Here is a 20,355-nt window from a genome sequence, read left to right on the forward strand (position 1 = left end):
TCCTCCAATTCCACGCGCCAAAGAAGGACTCGGAAAGGCCCCGAGGCAGGCTCTGCGCCCGCCATTGGCCGATGGGGCACCTTTTGTTTCGCGCGCCCTTTTTCCGCCAAGACCGCGCGGGGAACGAGAGCTGTCGCGAACCCCTCCCCGACCCCCAGAGCACGTGCGCGCGGGTTTTGCGGAGCCGGTGGGTGCCCTCTCGGCTGCGCGCACGCGCCTCCCCCTCTCCCCCCGCCTTCAGTTTCCACCTGCCTGGCGTCGCCTGTTCCCAGGTTTGGTGCGAGGCAAGGCACGGCACCCAGCAGCGACACGACGAGGACGATGCAACGCTCGACGAATGAACGCAGACCTGTTTAAACGCAGCCGTGTGTGTGGGGGGGGGGGGGGCTGCCGGCTGCTTCTCTTAGACACCGGAGCGAACGCCATCGAAAAAGCCGGGCAGCTCTGGTTTTAACTCAGGCATAGAAGGTTCCCGGAGCTCCGGAGTCACCATCCCCAGCACTGCTGAGACATAAGCCAGGTTTCCCACCTAGGAACGAAACCGGGGCCTGGCGTCGCCCCGCAAGCCCGTGGCTGCCTCTGGCTCCGCCGCCTTTTGAGAGCGCAGGCGGGAAAGCGAATCCGCGTGGCACCTCAGAAACAAAAGGCCTTCCAGCGGCCACCCGGCTGGGTGACACAGAGGTCACCTGGGATGCATGGAGAGGTCTCCATGGGATGCAGCAGGGGCGGACTAACCGTGGTGCGAAGAGGACGGGGACAGGAAGGCTCAGGGTGGCCCCGGCCCGGCCATCTCCTGGCGGCAGCAGTTCTCCCCAACCTGGCTAAGTAGCGGCCAGTTCCCTCTCCCAGGCGGCCCGTTCATCACCTCTCGAATTCAGCACAGCCGCGTTGCCCGAAGCTGCCTCCGGGACAGTCGCTTCACACGTCCGAACAACGCCGCTGGAGACTCGCTTCTCTGTCCCGTCCGAACTACAGCTCTGGGAGGCCAAGGAGCCCCGCAGGGAGGTCAGGCCCCGCGCAGCCTCTAGAGGGGATGCTCCAAGCATTCGTGCTCCTCCTCCCCTAGATCTTATTCTGGCCTGCCCATTTGGTTTTTCCACGGCCAAGCCATCCCGATTAGGGGCCTGGAACGAGCGCTCATTTCTTGGGATGTGGCGACTGGGGATGGAAACCGGCTTGTCTTCTCAATCTCACCTACCCGCTAGAGACTTTAAAGACGAGGCTGCTAGTATGCTGTGGGCACGCTGAACTGTTCCTACGCTGAAAAAAAAAATAGTTATAATACCTCAGAAACTCCTGTGTGTGTAGCGAAGGGAAAGTTTGTTTTTTTTGGGGGGGGGAGGGGGGTTGCTGCTCTGTTCCCAACAGGGATCGTGCTTTGTAACACCCCTACAGGTCGCAACACGATGCCAAAGGCTACTCCACTGGCTAGAGGCGAAGGAACTGCCTCCGTTAGGAACCCTTCAACATGTGTTTTTCCGGCCAATTCCAGGACCAGGTCCAAGAAGCCTCCATGCCATCCGCAACAGAGGGGCTTTTTGCACGCCTTCAAAATCGCACAATGGTTGCTAATTGAAAACGCTATTGATTTGCCATAACGCTATTCAAGGCTTGTGAGCTCAACAGAGTCGAACAACTGCCTTGTCCTGGGCCGGAGCAGCCCCCCCCCCCGAGATGGCTGGGAGCGCACCTGCCCCGGCACGAGCCTCCCAGAATACCTTACCCCGAAAGATTTTCGATCAACAATATGCAGCTCATTTACTGAATCAATGCTCCCCTTTCGCTCAGAGCAGGTAACTTCCACGCTCACTGCCTGCGCTCATACAATCCGTGCGATGTCTATGAACATAAGGGGGGGGGGGTTGGCAAGCGATTGGCTTCCCTAGCTGCACAGTGACAGACGATGCTGGATTTTACCCATGTAACTCACTACTCTACAGTGAGATGGACTGTCTGCGAACATTTATAGGTGTGGGTGCCAGAGAGAGAAAGAATCCTAGAAGAGGGAAGTCTTCTTAAAGGAGCCCCACAACAGGTTTTCCCAAATACCGGGGGGGGGGAGTCGATTGCTGTGCCTTCTAACCATAACCACTGGTCGCGAGTCCTCTTAATCGTGGTTGGCCGGGAGCGTCTGCCACGACTTTTCGCTTAGTCTTTCAGAGGTCGGGGGGGGGGGGGAGAGAAGGGGCACCACTCTCAGCGGCAGGCGTTCAGGGGGCGCCCTCCTTCCCCCCTAGGCGGCCTGAGCGAAGAATGGGCAGAATATTAAGCTAGCGCCGGACGAGACGGGCTCGGGCCATAGTCAAACCGATAGTCCACAGGCTCCAGCCAAGCGCCTCTGCTTTAGCGGGTGGGTGTCCCTCCGCGGCAATGGGTCGGCGCTCTCCGGCGCGACTGTCCGGCCGGCGGTCGGAAAGCGGACTAAGCAGCAGGGGCCCCCGCAATAGATCGCGGGCTAAGGATGCGTGGCGAGGGGGGGAGGAAGGGGGTGGGCCGGGTGGGGCTCCCTCTTCCCCTCGCCTCGTGGCTCGCAACAATTCGTAAACTTTCTCCCTTCCCACCCCCAGGAAGAAGGGGAGGGCAGTCACGTGGTGCCAGAGGAGGGGGCTATTAGGTAGGGCTCCCTCCCCCCTCCTCGCTCGCTGCCTCTTCGCTCTGCTTTTCTTGGGTCGGCGTTTTCCACTCGAGTTTCAGTCAACTCCGAGAGGCTGGCAGGAGCCGGGCCGGCGATGCGGGCTCGGGCGTCGCCTGCTGCCCTCGGAGCTCCTCTCCGCAGCGGCTGCAGCGCCAGTCTGACGAGGCAGAGCTGCGCGGCTCCGTCGGCGTCGCCCGGCTGTCGTTGCCCTTTCTGAGCCCCGCACGATCCCCCGGCCAGCCTCCGCGCCCGCCACCTCCGACGGCTCCAAGAGGATGTGGCTCTTTGCCGTGGCGACAACTTTCTGGGGATTGTTGCTGGCGCCAGGTAAGGAGCGGGGCGGGAAACCTGCCTCACAGCCATCCGCAAGGGAACGGGGTGGGGGGAAGCAGGCAGGCCGGCAGGCAGGCAGGCACCCGCGGAGGCGAGGCGCGAGAGAGCCGGGGCGCGCGCGGGCACCACGCGAACTTTGCGCCCGCCGCTCAACAGCCGCCTCCGCCGCTGCTGCCAGCCCAGGGCGCCCACTCCTCCGCTCTCCAGCCCGGGAGGAAGCGCTGGCGGCGAGTGCCGTCGCAACACTGACCAACGCAGGGCGACGGCCACCTCTTTCAAGGCGGAATTTCCCGGGGAGGGGTGCGGGGAGGCGAGGAAACCCGCGTCCGCCTGCCTGCCTGCCTGCCTGCCTGCCTGCTGCTTGGGCGCTGTTCAGCGTCTACTGCCTGATAGCCAGCTGGTCTCTCCCCCCGTCCCCCAGCGAAGAGCCCACGGCTGCCGCTTCCGCTCGGAAGCCACGCTCAACCCCTCTGCCTTCAGCAGCCAGATGGTAGCACGCCGTAGCCAAACCGTCTCCCCTCCCTCCTGTGCCAGGCAGATATGTTGGGCACCATTCCCCCAGCGACCAAGTCTTTTCGGAAGCCACATGTCCGCACCCAGCCCTAGCGATAGCGGGGCGGCTGGGGGGGGGGGGGTTGCAGTGATCTTGCAGATTAGCACGGGGAGCGCCTCCGGGGTGTGCTTTCAAGAGCCGGTTGGCAGCCCCTTCGCAGAAATCGCCGGCAGAAACTCAGCTACCTGATGAAAAGGAACTCCTCGGTCAGGAGGAGCGAGTGAGGCGGAGCTCAGCCTGACGCTTCTGTCACGCAGGAAAGCTGCTGCATCCTATGCTTAACCGGACAACTCTTTTCTCCCCGACACCCTTGGGAGTTGTTCTCGGGAGAAATACATACATGCCGCCTGTCCCCCGCCGGGACGAGTGGGAAATAGCCACTGGCCGAGGCGCTGCTGTTCGGCTCCAGCTCCAACAGGCTGTAAATGTGCCGAGCTCCCTGGCCTTCGTTTCTAGCTTTCAGAAGGACCTCGTTTACATGATAAAAGAGGGAAGACAAGACTACTTCGCAGCTGTAATTGTGCATGGCAAAATAGTAATTAAATCATTTGCAATTAATTAGTAGTTAAGTAAACCCTTCGGCGCAGATAGGCTCTAAAAGCACATCTATTAGGAAGGCTCTTTTCCCCTCAAACATCGTTTTGTTCGCTTTTTCAAAAGCCTACAGCTTTTAAGGAACTCTACAGACAAAAAGCTGCAAGGACGAACGAGCAAAACAGATCAATTTTGTTGCTGTCCGTTATTGAGTATTCTGCCCCCTGCTGGACGACGTTTCAGTTTATGCAGGCAGAAGGGTTAGAAAACTTGAGAACAGAAATAGAAATTAGAGTTCTAATCTTGCTGCTGAGCAAGCAGTGAGCTGGGGCAAAGTACAGACTGAAAGGAAACCATACTGCACAGGCTGTACTAATGTTTCTCCAGGAGTATGTTCTGTTGAATACATGGCACTTATTTTGCAGTACTTAGAATTGTACTCTTCTGCATAAACATGTAAATCCCATTAAACGGAAGGAGGTTTAAAGCCACAGAATTGTGTCTAGGATTTTAGGCTTGTTAAGACTGTGTAATATATATGCTAAATAGCACTTTTTTTTCTATTGTAGGATTTGCTCTGCAAATACAGTGTTATCAGTGTGAGGAATTTCAGCTAAATAATGATTGCTCATCCCCAGAATTCATAGTCAATTGTACTGTGAATGTCCAAGACGTATGTCAGAAGGAAGTAATGGAACAAAGTTCTGGTATGGGAAATTATAGTAATTCTGTCTCATTACACTTGTTTGCATGTTAGCTTTCTGGATATCAGTGTAATTTTCTCAATTTTATCCAGTACATTTCATCTATACTGCATATAGAAATGGCAACTTCACCCTAAATTGAAGGTGCTGAAGTTTTTTTAGAGATTAAAATTATAAATGCACCAGTAGTTTTGATGGGAATGCTATTGAATTAGTGGATCGATTTATTTACACTTGCAATTCACATACCTTCAAGGGAGAACATGCAAAGACCTCAGTCTTGAGTCATTAAAAGCAAGAGAAATGTGATAGAATCACATCAAGCATGCTTGTGAGGAGCTCTTGTTTGAAAGCTGTGTATGAGTCTCTAAAAGATTATAGAACACATGTTTATTTTTAATGGTGCAGTATGTATCAGTTATAAGTTCCCCAAAGCAGCTGATAGTAAACATTGTGAATATATATTAAAAAATCGAGCTTTAAAAATAAAATACCTAAAAACATGTAATAACTCAGTAGTGTTTCTACTCCAAGATGAGTTGAATTATGTGGAGGACAACTTTAACATTTCTCTCCACTACTAAAATACATGTAATAATTTATTATTTTGTATGCATCAAGTATTCCAACAAGTTAATTTAAAAGCAAAACCTATAAATATTAGGATCCACAGCAGCTGGCATATTTATGCAAATGTCTTCAGTAGTCAGGTATTTCTGATAAATATAATATTCATGATCATGCCAGTAAACATTCCTTAAAACTGTTCTTGCTGAGCAGCTCTGTTAGAACTCTCTGAGACCCATCTTCCTCACAGGGTGTAGGGAGAGGAAAGGAAACGTGTTTGTAAGCCACTTTTGGACTCTTTGGGTAGTGAAAAGCAGCTGGTATAAAAAAACAGCTGTTCCTGAAATTTTATCTGACCTTTGAGCTCTCAGTTGGAGAATAAGAAAACAAGCCAGGAATAGACAAACCCAGTACTATGCACTGAGAATAATATTTTGCTGATTGACCATGGGAGGGAAAGAAAACACTTGTGGACGGGCAGAATATATTTGCCATACCATGGCTATTGTAGAAATGCTTATGTCATTATGGAATACTTACAGTCACAGGGTTCTGCAGTTCAGTAAGTTTCAGAGCATCTTGCATGGCATAAATGACTGACTGTAGAAAAGTTGTCTTGTGATGTGTGACAATAACAAGTCACTAGTTCCTGCATCACAATATGTTTTTGCTTTTTAAAAAATGGAAGGAAAACTGAATGGTGAATGCATTGATTCTTGGCAGGAATTCTAGGGAAGGACTACTTATTATTGGTTGGTTGAATAGCATATCTGTAAATATAGCCTGAAGATCCTAAGAGGGTCTGGCAGCCAGGCAAGAGATGTTTGGAGGTGGTTTGCCATTGCCTGCCCCCATGTCATGACACTGGTATTCTTTGGCAGTCACCCTTTCAAGTGCTAGCTAGGGTCAACCCTGCTTATCTTCCAAGATCTGGGGAGGGAGAAGCGTTGAAAAGGATATGCAAGTGAAATAAACCTTCAGGTTTTAATGCACAGTGTTTTAGAGCAAAAAACGTATTTCTTAATCTTTATCTAGAAATCTGCCTGCTTCTGGCTGTTGAGTTTAAGATAATTACATTTGCTGTTGCATTTAGAAATCTATAAGCCCTTCTAGGGATGTGTTTGAAATGCAATTTAAAGGTTCGCTCAGACACACAAAACAGATTATTCTCTATTTTTTTAAACTATGAGCTTTAATGAATGAAATGGAAAAATCCAAAAAGCTATTAACATCCTTTGCAAATAGCTCCCAACAGAAATATGAATACGCCTTTCTAGTCTTTTCTCAAGTGTTGCCTCCTCTGTCCATAACACTTTGTTCAAATTTATAATTTGAAACTCTAGCAACCTCCTAGTAACCATATTCTTAATCTTTTCAGCTGAAGGTTAGTGAGGCAGAAAAAATGTGTTTTGCAGAACTTCTTTATCTATGAATGGCTTCCTTAAACCTTTTGGATGCTTAGATTGTTAAATGATTAGTTCTTTAGAGGGTTTTTTTAATTTAAAATATCAGATTTATGTGTGGATTTTTAAAATGATTGATTCAGCTTCCATGACCATGTGAAGTTCAAAGTAAGAACCATTCTACTGGGATCTTAAAAACTTCCAGAGGGACATAAATATGTCTTCCCTGTTCCTGAGAAATTGATTTGCAATAGCTTCAGTAAATGAGAAATATTTTTCTTTGGATTTCTTGACCTGTGAATTCTGCACAGTTATCACAACAACGTTATCTAAGCTAATATCAGAATTTTCTCTGTGCCTGTCATGCAGTGCTAGCGTCATGTAGTCCAGTAAGTAAGTGTAAGCATTTGTCATTTTAGATTAGAGGCTTTCAACTTGTGGGAACAAATTCTTCCTTTTATTCCATGGTTAGCAACATTCCCACTGGAAGTATATATCCTTATCCACATGGAAGGCAACTTAGTCTGCAATTACCCAGCAGTCAAGTCAGACCACTTTGATTTACATTTCTTTAGTCTCTTAATGAATAGATAAGGGTTGTAATATTAAGCAGTCTTCATGGAAGAAAAGTTCACTGACATCAGTAATACTCTGATGTATGTATGCTTATGAATATCTAAATCCAATAATTTGGGTTTAATTGGATCACAGGGTAAAGAGAAACAATATAGGATGATAGCAATTTACTCTGGAGTAATCCCACTGGGAACCTGTATGACTGTGTTTCATGTTTTGCTATTTTTAAATTTATTTATTTATGCTTAGGTTTCTATAACCGCTCCCCCCACCCTGGCTCTGCCAGACTGGTTCACAACATGTATTAATATATAAATGATGTACTGTCTTCACCCATTCATAATTCCTTATTTTTAACTCCCTTCTCTAACCAACTTGTATCCCCCCCCCCAATTTAGGCTTTTCTCTTAAGTGCCCCCCTTTAAATACATTGACTGTTCTATTATGTAATATTTTGTAGTTCTATAGCATACTTTTTGAGTTGGGGTTATAGAAGTATCTGTGGTATTTCAAATCAGAGTATTATATCAGTGTGCTGTCAAGATGAAAGGGCTGAAATAAGAACTGGGTTCACATTTCCGGCATCAACAAGCTTACTCAGTAACCTTCATCTAGTTACACTCTCAACCCTTACCTACATTATAGGGTTGTTGAGAGGATAAAATGAGGCTAATTCTTTCATTATTTAAATTGCATCTTACTTCACTCATTTATTTATCCAACTTTTATTATGCATTTATCTATTTTTACTGCATGACCGAGAAGCTAGAACTTCTGACTTTTCTCATCATCCATTATGTATAACTATAAAATCACAAATTTATGATAACAGGCCTGCTATTGTTCTATTCCTGTCCATTTCCTCCTTTCTTTCTGCAACTTTGTTTCCGTTGGGTCTGGGGCAGTGAACTCTGATGCGTAAAAGCTCACACTGAAACTAATATTAATAAATTAGTAATAAATTAAGGAAATTAATACATTTACTTTTATTATTTATTATTATTAATAATAATAATAATAATAATAATAATAATAATAAACAAGGTTAAGTAAATTAATAAATTAAGCCATATGGAAGGGCAGTATAAAATCTTAATGCATTAATTCAATTTATTTATTTATTGTTGTATTGAATCATAGAATCATAGAGTTGGAAGGGGCCATACAGGCCATCTAGTCCAACATCCTGCTCAACGCAGGATTAGCCCTAAGCATCCAAGAAAAGTGTGTATCCAACCTTTGCTTGAAGACTTCCAGTGAGGGGGCGCTCACCACCTCCTTAGGCAGCCTATTCCACTGCTGAACTACTCTGACTGTGAAAAACTTTTTCCTGATATCTAGCCTATATCGTTGTACTTGAAGTTTAAACCCATTACTGCGTGTCCTCTCCTCTGCAGCCAGCAGAAACAGCATCCTGCCCTCCTCCAAGTGACAACCTTTCAAATACTTAAAGAGGGCTATCATGTCCTCTCTCAACCTCCTTTTCTCCAGGCTGAACATTCCCAAGTCCCTCAACCTATCTTCATAGGGCTTGGTCCCTTGGCCCCAGATCATCTTCGTCGCTCTCCTCTGTACCCTTTCAATTTTATCAATGTCCTTCTTGAAGTGAGGCCTCCAGAACTGCACACAGTACTCCAGGTGTGGTCTGACCAGTGCCGTATACAATGCGACTATGACATCTTGTGATTTTGATGTGATGCCTCTGTTGATACAGCCCAAAATGGCATTTGCCTTTTTTACCGCTGCATCACACTGCCTGCTCATGTTTAGTTTACAATCCACAAGTACCCCAAGGTCTCGTTCACACACAGTGCTACCTAGAAGCGTATCCCCCATCCAGTAGGCATGCTTTTCATTTTTCTGACCCAGATGCAGAACTTTACACTTATCTTTATTAAATTGCACCTTGTTCTCATTTGCCCATTTTTCCATTGTGTTCAGATCTCGTTGAACTCTGTCTCTATCTTCCGGAGTATTTGCCAGTCCTCCCAATTTGGTGTCATCTGCAAACTTGATGAGTAGTCCCTCCACCCCCTCATCTAGATCATTAATAAATATGTTAAAAAGTACCGGGCTGAGCACCGAACCCTGAGGTACCCCGCTACTCACCTCTCTCCAGTCTGATGAAACACCATTGACAACAACTCTTTGAGTGCGGTTCTCTAACCAATTCCCTATCCACCTAACGATCTGAAAATCCAGATTGCAGTCCTTCAACTTATCCATCAGAACATCATGGGGAACCTTGTCAAAAGCTTTACTAAAATCCAAGTAAATGACATCAACCCAATTTCCCCGATCCAGCAAACCTGTTACTTGGTCAAAAAAGGAAACTAGGTTGGTCTGGCAGGACCTGTTGGAGACAAATCCATGCTGACTTCCTTGGATCACCAAATTGTCCTCCAGATGTTTGCAGATCGCTCCGTTTAATATCTGCTCCATTATCTTCCCCACAACAGAGGTCAGACTCACTGGTCTGTAGTTTCCCGGGTCATCCTTCCTCCCTTTTTTGAAGATCGGAATAACGTTTGCTCTTTTCCAGTCCTCCGGGACATCTCCAGTCCTTAAAGAGGTTCCGAAGATGATGGACAAGGGCTGTGCAAGTTCTCTGGAAAGTTCTTTGAGTACTCTTGGGTGCATTTCATCTGGACCAGGGGATTTGAACTCATCCAGTGCAGCTAAATGCCTCTCAACAACCTCTCTATCCATGTTAACCTGCCACCCAGACACTATCCTTTGGCTACAGCCATCTCTAGATGTGCCTAAACACTTTGACCTGTGGGAAAAAACAGATGTAAAATAGGCACTAAGCCTTTCTGCTTTCTCTGCATCTTTCGTTAGAGTTTGTCCATCCGCACCCAACAGCGGGCCTATTGCCACCTTTACTTTACATTTGCTCCTCACGTAACTGAAAAATCTTTTCTTGTTACAATGAGCTTCCCTGGCCAATCTTAGCTCACTCTCAGCTTTGGCCTTTCTGATGATTGATCTACAGTGCCTAGTAGTGCCTCTTCTTTAGAGCTCTGTCCTTCCCTCCATTTCCTGAACATTTTCCTTTTCTTTCTTAGTTCCTCTTGAAGTTCTCTGTTCATCCAAATAGGCTTCTTAGAGCTCCTGCAGTGTTTTCGTATTTCTGGAATAGTCATTGATTGAGCATGCAATAGCTCTTGTTTGAGTAGCGCCCACCCTTCACATGCTCCCTTCCCTTCCAGCATTCTCGTCCATGGTATGATACTCATCATGTCTCTGAGTTTATTAAAGTTTGCCCTACGAAAATCCAACATCCGCATCTGGCTACAAGCTTCCTTGGCTCCCCATCTCAAAAGGAATTCTATGAGGACATGGTCATTTCCCCCTAGGGTCCCCACCTCCTTCACCTCATCCACCAACTCTTGCCTGTTGGTCAGTATTAAGTCCAGTATGGCTGAACCTCTTGTGGGTTCATCTACCATTTGATAAATGAAATTGTCAGCCAGGCAGGTCAGAAACTTGCATGACTGAGGACGCTTCGCAGAGTTTGTTTCCCAGCACACATCTGGGAAATTGAAGTCACCCATGATGACAAGGTCCTGCCGTTTGGATATTTTCTCAAGCTGCTCACAAAGTGCAGCATCCACATCCTCTCGTTGGTCAGGCGGTCGGTAGCAGACACCAACCACCACACTGTTTGTTTTCCCCTCGCTTATTTTCACCCAGATGCTTTCCACTGTAGATATGCTCTCCTTCACTAGAATTTCCTGACAGGTAAGCCCTTTCTTCACATACAGTGCCACTCCTCCACCTCTTCGATCTATTCTGTTTTTTCTGAACAGTTCATATCCATCCACCATTACATTCCAGTCATGAGAATCATTCCACCAAGTTTCTGTGATGCCTACTAGATCACACCTTTCCATCAGCATGAGAAGTTCCAGCTCTTCCTTTTTATTGCCCATGCTTCGGGCGTTAGTCTTTAAGTATTGTTAGTCTTTAAGTGGCTACTAGACTTCTGTTTTGCTTTGCTACAATAGACTAACACAGCTACTACTCCAGAACTACATACGTCATTCTGAATAAATAGATATATACAGTCATCTTCTCTGAGCCCAGTGATGGGTTTGCCTTTTCACTTATTTACTTGTGGATGACATGTGGGTGAAAGTCTAAAATCAGAATTACCCAATATAAGTATTAGATTTGGGAACACTTCTTGTAGCAAGTTATGTCTTTTACAAACATCGAGTTTCAGCTCTTCATTTGGAAATTCAGAACTGATATTGCACAGGTCACATGATCATCCTAAAAGCAGGAAGAAACTAAGTTGGCTGCTCATAAATCCAGATAGCAGCAAATATCAGGATAGTCTTCTGAGCTTGACATTTCCTCAAGCAATGTGAGGTAGAATGGGGTGTACAGTGTTGAAAATTCTACATGTAAACAATTCAATCACGTACAGCACTTCTACTTGCTATAGTTTGGTTGTGCCAAACACTCTAGTGAGAAGACCCCATGATGAAAGAATTAAAACTTTCCTTGCCTTTTCAGAACTCCTCTTATCAATAGTTCCTGAAAAATGACTAAAAGAGTACTCAATTTCTGAAGAAAAATATGATAGGAATTTAGTAACCAAGAAGGTTATATTTGGATTACTGTCTAGCATCAGATCAGGAAAAACATCCCTTTGAGAATTAAAGGTAAAGGTATCCCCTGTGCAAGCACCGAGTCATGTCTGACCCTTGGGGTGACGCCTTCTAGCGTTTTCATGGCAGACTCAATACGGGGTGGTTCGCCACTGCCTTCCCCAGTCATTACTGTTTACCCCCCAGCAAGCTGGGTACTCATTTTACTGACCTCTGAAGGATGGAAGGCTGAGTCAACCTTGAGCCAGCTACTGGGATCGAACTCCCAGCCTCATGGGCAGAGCTTTCAGACTACAAGTCTGCTGCCTTACCACTCTGCACCACATGATAAAAATGTGATAAAAGAGGTAAAATCATCTGATTCTTAGAAACAGTATAAAAGGAACGCAGGAATTTTTTGAGATAAAGTATCTATTTTATCTAGGCTACAAGGACAAAGACAATCTGAATATGGAATATTACAAAACCTATATAATACTTCAGAAGGGTTAACATTAAGATGAGCTAGAATAAATACCCTAGCGAAGTGGGGAACCAATATTAAATATTAAATATATTGTATAAAACAGCAAGAACTGAGGTGATAAAATACCAAAGAGTCAAACAACCTCCACAAGCATTAATTACCATACTATTACACTCAAGCTTGGTGAGATGAAACTTGACAATATTGAGGGTCTCTGCCTTACTCAGCTGGAGAATTTCTTCTTCAGCTGCAGTAATCTAATGTCAAGGGTCTTCATATCTATACTCAGTAATAAACATCTTGTTAGAGAGAAAACATTAATACATCTGTTTCTACAGCAAAGATAGTCTTTATTCTAAGCTTAAAAGCACCAAGCCATGTTCTAGCTCCCAAAGGCTTTTGGCGTAATTCAACTCTGGGAGAAAAATGTGAAACACATCAAAATGCAGCTATTATCCTACACAAAAACTGACAAAACAGATGATCAACAGATCCTGAGATAACTTGGATCCAGATAGTAACACCAGAGAGCAGCTTGGAAATTATTTTTTTAATTGAATTGCACTAGGAATATATCTCCCTCCCCTAGATAAAAAAGTTTAAGATCGCTCCAGTAATAGGCCTACCCATATTCACTGGAAACATAAGGTGGGGACACAAAGAAAGGTTTGAAGCAAAAACAATTCCTGAGTAACAAAACTTTTCAACTTGTTCAGTGTGAAAGTTTACTATGATCGATTTCGAAAGTCTTACATTACTATTTGTGGAGAAAACCAGTATTTAAATGTTAAATTATTTGCAACTTTTCTAAACAGTAAACATCCCAGTAAATATCCTAAACATTTCAGAAGTGTCTTCAGACCAATTTTAGTACAAAAACTAAGAACATAATCATCAGCATAAAGCAGCAGTGGTAATTCCTTTGAATCTCAGAGCATGAAACTCCATGGATGTGAGACTCAACATCAGGTCATATAAGTATATATTTAAAAAGTAGGGGAGCTTTCCCCGAGCCGGAGGCATGCAGAACCACTCTCAAATACTTAAAGGTGGCCACTTGCTGTCTACTCGGATTTTAGGTCTCCTACCAGATGCCAGAATTTGGGGGATGTGTTATTTATTACTGGATGGTGCTTGTTACAACATTGGGTAAGCATCCCTAGTGTTCTTTTGAGTTCAACTGGAGTTCTTGATAGGATCACAGCATTGTCAACATACAGTAACTCTGAGATCTTACAATCTATTAGTGTGTGTGTGTGTGTGGAGGGGAAATTTGATTCACTTAAACATCTGACCAGTCATTAATATAAAAGTTAAAAAAACAATGGGGCCAGAATACAGCTTTGTTTAACTCCCATTGAGGTTTTAATTGGATTAGTAAAATGCCCTTGCCTATTACATCTAACCTTAATATGTAAAACATGGATTAAATAAAGAAGCCTATGGTTTGTTGATGTTGCTTCTAATTTTTCAAATAATTTAGTCATAGAGATGGAATCAGTGGCTGCTTTCAGATCTGTAAAGGCAGCATAGAGTGAAATCAAGCTTTTGGATGAGTATTTTTCAATTAGATACTGTAAAATTAGGCTATGATCTTCCTTCCCTGAAACCAGCTTGCTCCTCTAAAATTAAATCTTCCTGTTCAAGCCAGCTCTCCAATTTATCCAGTAGATGTCTGGCAAATTTTGATAATGCTGTTAAGCAGGCTAATTGGGCTATAATTAGCAGGGTCATCCCTCTTCCCACTCTTAAAGAATAGAACTATAATCACCAGGCCCCAATCCTAAGGGGTATGGCCAAATAGAGTCAATATAGGTGAAGAGTGATTCTAAAAGTGAAGCCCAACACTGTTATTTCTCAAATGTTCTGGGAGGATACAGTCATCACCATTTGTTAGTTGGCTAATGAGTGATTATGCAGTATGATATATCTTAGCTAAAAAGGTAATCAGTCTTTTGGTTCGGTTGTAGTTCACAAAAACATTGGAGAAAAATGTCGAGGTTAGTAATTAATGGGAGACACTTTGCCAGTTGTAAAAAGAAATAATTAAAAAAGACTAGTTGCTTGCCCCATTGGTATTTCTTATAAAAAAAACCCCTCAGTCTTCCTGTGTGTGGAAACTCTTTCACTTATCTGATGGTCCAGGCTCTGGCCTTCTCAGCATTTCCTCATTAACCTTTAAATCTTTCTATTGCCACTTGGATAAGGATAACCATGGATAAGGATGTGCACATTTGGAAACTTGAGACCTCTCCTAAGGATTTTGAAATCCCCTGAATTTCAAAACAAATCCAATTATTCCTCTCCCTCTATTTTTGTGTAGGATTCCTTAATCTAAATACCATCTATTTTCATTTGATAAACTTTCCATGGATTATATTTTTCAAGGAGGGAACACCACTGGGTCTTTATGGGTCTTTCCCACAACTATGGATAAGAAATGTTATTATTAATTAAACCAGGGTCTCCATAACTAACACCATGGTGACAAATCCAACAATCAAATACACCAGTTTTTGAAGGGCCAATCAATAGCGATGATCACATGTACTTAAAAAATTAAGGCAATGGCAGGGCCCAAATGTCAATCTGTTCATATTCGATCTGTTCTCAACTAAAGTTTGAAGGGGCCATACAGCATCTAATCCAACACCCTGCTCAAGGCAGGATCAGCCTAAAGCATCTGTGATACGTATCTGTCCAGCCACTGCTTAAATGCCACCAGTGAGGGGGAGCTAACTGCCTCCTTAGGCAGCTGCTTCCACTGCTGAACTACTCTGACTGTGAAAAATGTTTTTCCTGATATCTAGCCTCTATACATAGTTTAAACTAATTACCATGGTTCCTATTCTCTGCTGCCAACAGGATCTGTTCCCTGCCTTCTTCCAAGTGACAGCCTTTCAGAAAGACTGCTATCATGTCTTCTCTCCTCTTCCCCATGCCGAACATTCCTAGGTCTCTCAGCCCTTTAGGGTTTTGTCCCCAGGCCCCGGATCATCCTTGTAGGTCTCCCCTGCACTATCTCAATTTTGTCCACATCCTTTTTGAACTGAGGACTCCAGAACTGTGTCCAGTACTCCAAATGCATTCTCACCAATGCAGGATACAGCAGGGCTATGACATATTGTGATTTTGATGTGATGCCTCTGTTGATACAGCCAAAGACTGCATTTGCCTTCTTTACTGCCACATCACTGTCTGCTGATATTTAGCTTGCAAGATCTCATTCACACACACTGCTACCCAGAAGTGTGCCTCTCATCCTGTATACCTCCAAAGGCCTGCATTAGTACTCCTGTTGCCACCACTTTTCATTCATGATTGAAAAGTGTGAAAGGCTTCTGCACATCTGGGAGCCCAAAAGCCAGAGTTTGCATAAAGGTTGTTTTAATTTCTGTGAATGCCATATCACCCAGTCCCACTCAAAGGGGTCTTTTTCACCCCCCTTTCAAAGCCTCATACAGGGTTTGGGTCACCAATTGAACATTTGGGATCCATGTTCTGCAGTACCCAGTGATCCCCAGAAATGCCCTGAGCTCTTTTGGAGGGTCAGGAACTGACAAAAGCCTCTTTTCTGTCTGCTATCAAATTATTCTGGTCTTGGCTGTTGGAGTGTCCTAAACACTGAACCTCCTCCTGCCATATTTGTGCCTTCCAAGACACATGAAAATCTCCTAGGAAATTTAAAAGACTAATAGTTTCTTGAACGCAGGACTCTTGATTTGGGGCTAAGAGCAACAAATCATCAACGTATTGCAGAAGGTGGACCGTTCCCACAAATGTTTCTCCAAAGTGTAGCCAAAAATAGATATACTGTTCTTAAATCCTAAAAGAAAGACCATTCAGCTTAACTGAACTTTAGCACGGTTTTCCTGGGTCTACTCAAATGCAAACAGTTACTGAGAATCTTGCATCCTTGAGACCAAGAACTGTGAACCACTGATGCTTAGAAGGGACCATAGTGATGAAGGTATATGGATATGGAACTACCAGGTACAAGTCTTCAGTGATTTCATTAATGGCTTTCAAATAATGAACATCTTTTTTTGGTACTCCAGTAATTGGGGTAATGTAAGCTGACTTGCATTCCACTAGTAATCCATACTTGATAAAATTCTGAATAATTCCTCTAGCTCCTCTCTCACATTGGCTGATAACAGATTGATGAATCCGTACTGGCCTCTTCCTTGGCTTCAGCTTAATTGACTGGGATAATTTTTCAAAAAATAATATTTTATTAAAGTTTTAATTTGTTAAACGTATAGACCGCCACTCTCAGCCTGGCTGGCTCGTGGCAGTTTACATAAAAAGCACAAAAGCATTAAAAACCCATATCCTCATACAATTGACACAATTGATAAATTTTATGGCAGCAACAATTTTACCCTACTCAGCCCTCCAGAATAAAGGATAAAAAAGAGAAGAATACAATATAAAAGACAATCCATGCTACTAGGGTTCAAATAAGTGTATGCATGTTCAGTGATACTTGAAAATCTTGAACATTTATTTTAAATACCCTTCTTTTAAACGGAAAAGTTGTTTTCAAAGTTTTATTTCAAATGAATTTAAAGAAGAATGGTTAAATAAGTGCCATTGTTTTAAAGTAAGAAGATTGTAAGCCGTGACTTCTTCGGGTCCTAAAGTAAAGACATGTCAGTACTTTTAGGCGTTAAAAAGGTAAAGGTAAAGGTATCCCCTGTGCAAGCACAGGGGATTGAACTCCCAGCCTCATGGGCAAAGCTTTCAGATGGCTGCCTTACCACTCTGCGCCACAAGAGGCTCTCTTTTAGGCGTTACACACAAGTTAAATAAGACAGAGAGCCTGATCAAATTCAGTCAAGGCAGCAGAATTGAGGGGAAAGACAGCAAAACTTCACTAAACATTTTGGAAGTATCCAGTTAGCAAGAAAACACAGGTACAAACCTGGCAGAAATTTGGGACCCAGTAATAAATGTAGTAATGCTGGGAGCAATTGAGGGCAAAAGAAGAAGGGGACAATAGAGAATGAGGTGGGTGGATGGAGTCACTGAAGCAGTCGGTGTGAGCTTAAATGGACTCGGAGGAATGGTAGAAGACAGGAAGGCCTGGAAGATCATTATCCATGGGGTCGCGATGGGTCAGACATGACTTCACACCTAACAACAACAGCAACAACATTAAATGTACATTATTTTGTTTCAGTGCAATGTGGAGTGGAAACTTTACTGAATATTAATGAGACCTTAACTGTTAACGCTAGTGGATTAAGATATGTTGACCTATATATAACATATGAACATACAGAAAGAAACCATATGTAGTAACAAAGAAAAGGTTCATGTTTTAAGCAAACATAAAAACTACAATAAGAGCGCAGAGTGGTAAGGCAGCAGACATGCAGTCTGAAAGCTCTGCCCATGAGGCTGGGAGTTCAATCCCAGCAGCCGGCTCAAGGTTGACTCAGCCTTCCATCCTTCCGAGGTCAGTAAAATGAGTACCCAATTTGCTGGGGGGTTAACGGTAATGACTGGGGAAGGCACTGGCAAACCACCCCGTATTGAGTCTGCCATGAAAACGCTAGAGGGCGTCACCCAAGGGTCAGACATGACCCGGTGCTTGCACAGGGGATACCTTTACCTTTACAAACTACAATAGCCTTCTTATCTTAATAATGGTTCCCAGGATTCTTTCCTGCTCAGTAATTGGGGACTTTCTGTTGTGACAAAAATTCCATATATTAGAATCAGGTTCCTGTGACTACTGTATAGTATTTTTAAAATTGTACTTATACCATTCTACTTATAGGTAAATATTTTAAAACAAATTTGCCTGGAAGAAGTTGGAAGAATCTTGCTAGTTTGTTAGCAGAAATTCACTATTATCTGTTCTGAATTGTAGAATCATAGAGTTGGAAGGGATCTCTAGTCCAACCCCCTGCAGTATGCAGGACACTCACACATAAGCTCATCCACTGTAACCTGCCACTCCCTGAGAAAAAACTTTACATGCAAAGTTGAGATGATAGAAGATGAATATGATAGATGATGAATAAGGGAGAACTGACCAGCTCCCAAAAGGGAACTCCTTAAGTTGGCCATTGGAGGTGCAGCAGACGGGCCAACTATTCACCCCACTTCACATTCTTTTTAAAAAAAATTTCCCTGCACAATATCAGGCATTTACTTGGCTGACTTCAAATTAGAGCAGTCAGTGGCTACATGACAGCCTTTAAATGGGATATGAAAACCTTCTTTAAAACTAATGGCCAGATAAGCTGCTGAAGCCTTATTGGGGTACTGGGATAACATGGGTAACGAGGTAGAAACCTTAACAGTGTTGGTGTAAGGTGCCTAATATCTGTGAAAGAAGACTTAACGTTCTTTAACAGCAGACGAGGCGCCTCCTGATCGTGACCCGCTCTCCTTTTTAGAGGAAGATCATGCTCCATGAAAGGAAAGCTGGTAGTTGCTCCCCTTATGACACACAGGCTTGGCATGAAAACCACCACATGATTCACCTCATGTGCTTGCATCCCCTTCTGTTAAAATCCCAGTGATAAAATATTTCAGGTATTTTATCTTCTCCATCTCCCATTGGTATCTCTTTCCTTCCCCTTCCCAGATTTGTTGCTCTTATTATGAGTGTTAACCTATGTTTTTTTGAATTTATGATTTAATTTTAAGCCATTTGTTTTTTAACTAATGGTATTGATAATATATATATATAGAGAGAGAGAGAGAGAATACACCTTCCCGCCAAGTCACCAGTGAGGAAAGAGGCCAAGTAAAGTGCACTGGGCCCCTTTTATAGGTGTCAATGCCCACATCTATCTTGCCCGCAGAGAGTGACGCGCTTCAGCCAGCCTCATCAAGAGGCTCGCACAAGCATTGCATCCCATGGAGCATCTTTCCCATTGTCAGCTCATCCCTCTGCTGCAACAGTGCGGCTCCCTCGGTAAGTCAGGGCTCCGATTGTCAGGGATAAGTTTATAGTTTCCCATATCTGAAGCGTACAGATCTTTCCTGTTGCCGATGAACAAATAAATGTGAATAAAAGAATTACGGCATATGTTATTAACTTTCACCGTATGCTATAAATTCAAAGCTCTGGATATATTGCTATTCAGAAAATGTTTTCAAATGCTAAAGCTGTAGGGCATGTTCTCTTATTAATAAATTGCTTCCAATCTTACAGTTGCCTGTAACACTACAAAGGATGCAGGAGATGAACTAAATTAAGTGCATTAGATAAGGTGAAACCATGGAAAGCCTATAATAAATTGCTTTTTTAGTGCCTTTAAATACAGTAAGGGATTGCTGGACCTCAAAGGTGTCTGCAAGTAGTTTATGACTTAAAATATTATAAAGAACAAAAATGCAAAAAAAAGGAATGTATTATTTTAGAGGAAGTTGCAATTTCTGGTCTAGTTACTTTAATTTTTCACAAGGATATGGACAATAGCTTTTAATGTTTTTCTATTTCTTAGACTTGTTCAAAAGGTATATACAATGATGGGATATGTTGCCCACAGGCTTCTATCTTACTGTTCACAATTTGGGCTCTTCAGGCTATTGTGGTGTGACTCAGATTTAGCTAGTCTCAGATATAAATTGATACATTCCAGAACAATTTTCTGTGACCTGGGCACCTCTTGTTCACACATTGGCCTCCCCTCTCTCACAAAGTTTATTATCATAAACAAGTGGATTTAATACAGCACTCTTTTCTCTTGTATTGCTTGGATTTCTGTGGGCAAACATCTGAGTACTTTAATCTGTTGCAAAAGCCCAAAGCACCAGAGGATTGGAAATTCTATAGTGCTATTATTGCTAATGATGATGATGATACTGTCAAAAACAACAAAACTGAAAGCATTTTATGAAGTCAGTGGCAGGGTGCTATTTGCAACATCATAGTGAGGTCAATAAGCTATGCCATTAATATAACTGGCTCTTTACAAATACAACATTCCTGATCTGTGG

General features: G+C 43.7%; 1 protein-coding gene across 2 annotated transcripts in view; it reads left to right on the plus strand.

Moving 5' to 3' along the window:
- The first annotated feature begins 2,544 nt into the window (after window positions 1–2,544).
- LYPD1 (LY6/PLAUR domain containing 1) overlaps window positions 2,545–20,355 on the plus strand; it is a 42,098-nt gene continuing 24,287 nt past the window's right edge. The window contains exons 1-2 of one of the 2 annotated variants that reach the window (XM_077320263.1): window positions 2,545–2,962; window positions 4,625–4,762. In XM_077320263.1, coding sequence (XP_077176378.1) covers window positions 2,911–2,962; window positions 4,625–4,762 — 190 coding nt within the window. In that variant the 5' untranslated portion in view covers window positions 2,545–2,910. The remainder of the gene's footprint in view (window positions 2,963–4,624; window positions 4,763–20,355) is intronic. The other variant, XM_077320262.1, reaches the window with a different exon arrangement.

Source organism: Paroedura picta, chromosome 2 (assembly GCF_049243985.1).
Source record: "Paroedura picta isolate Pp20150507F chromosome 2, Ppicta_v3.0, whole genome shotgun sequence".
Classification (NCBI taxonomy): domain Eukaryota; kingdom Metazoa; phylum Chordata; class Lepidosauria; order Squamata; family Gekkonidae; genus Paroedura; species Paroedura picta.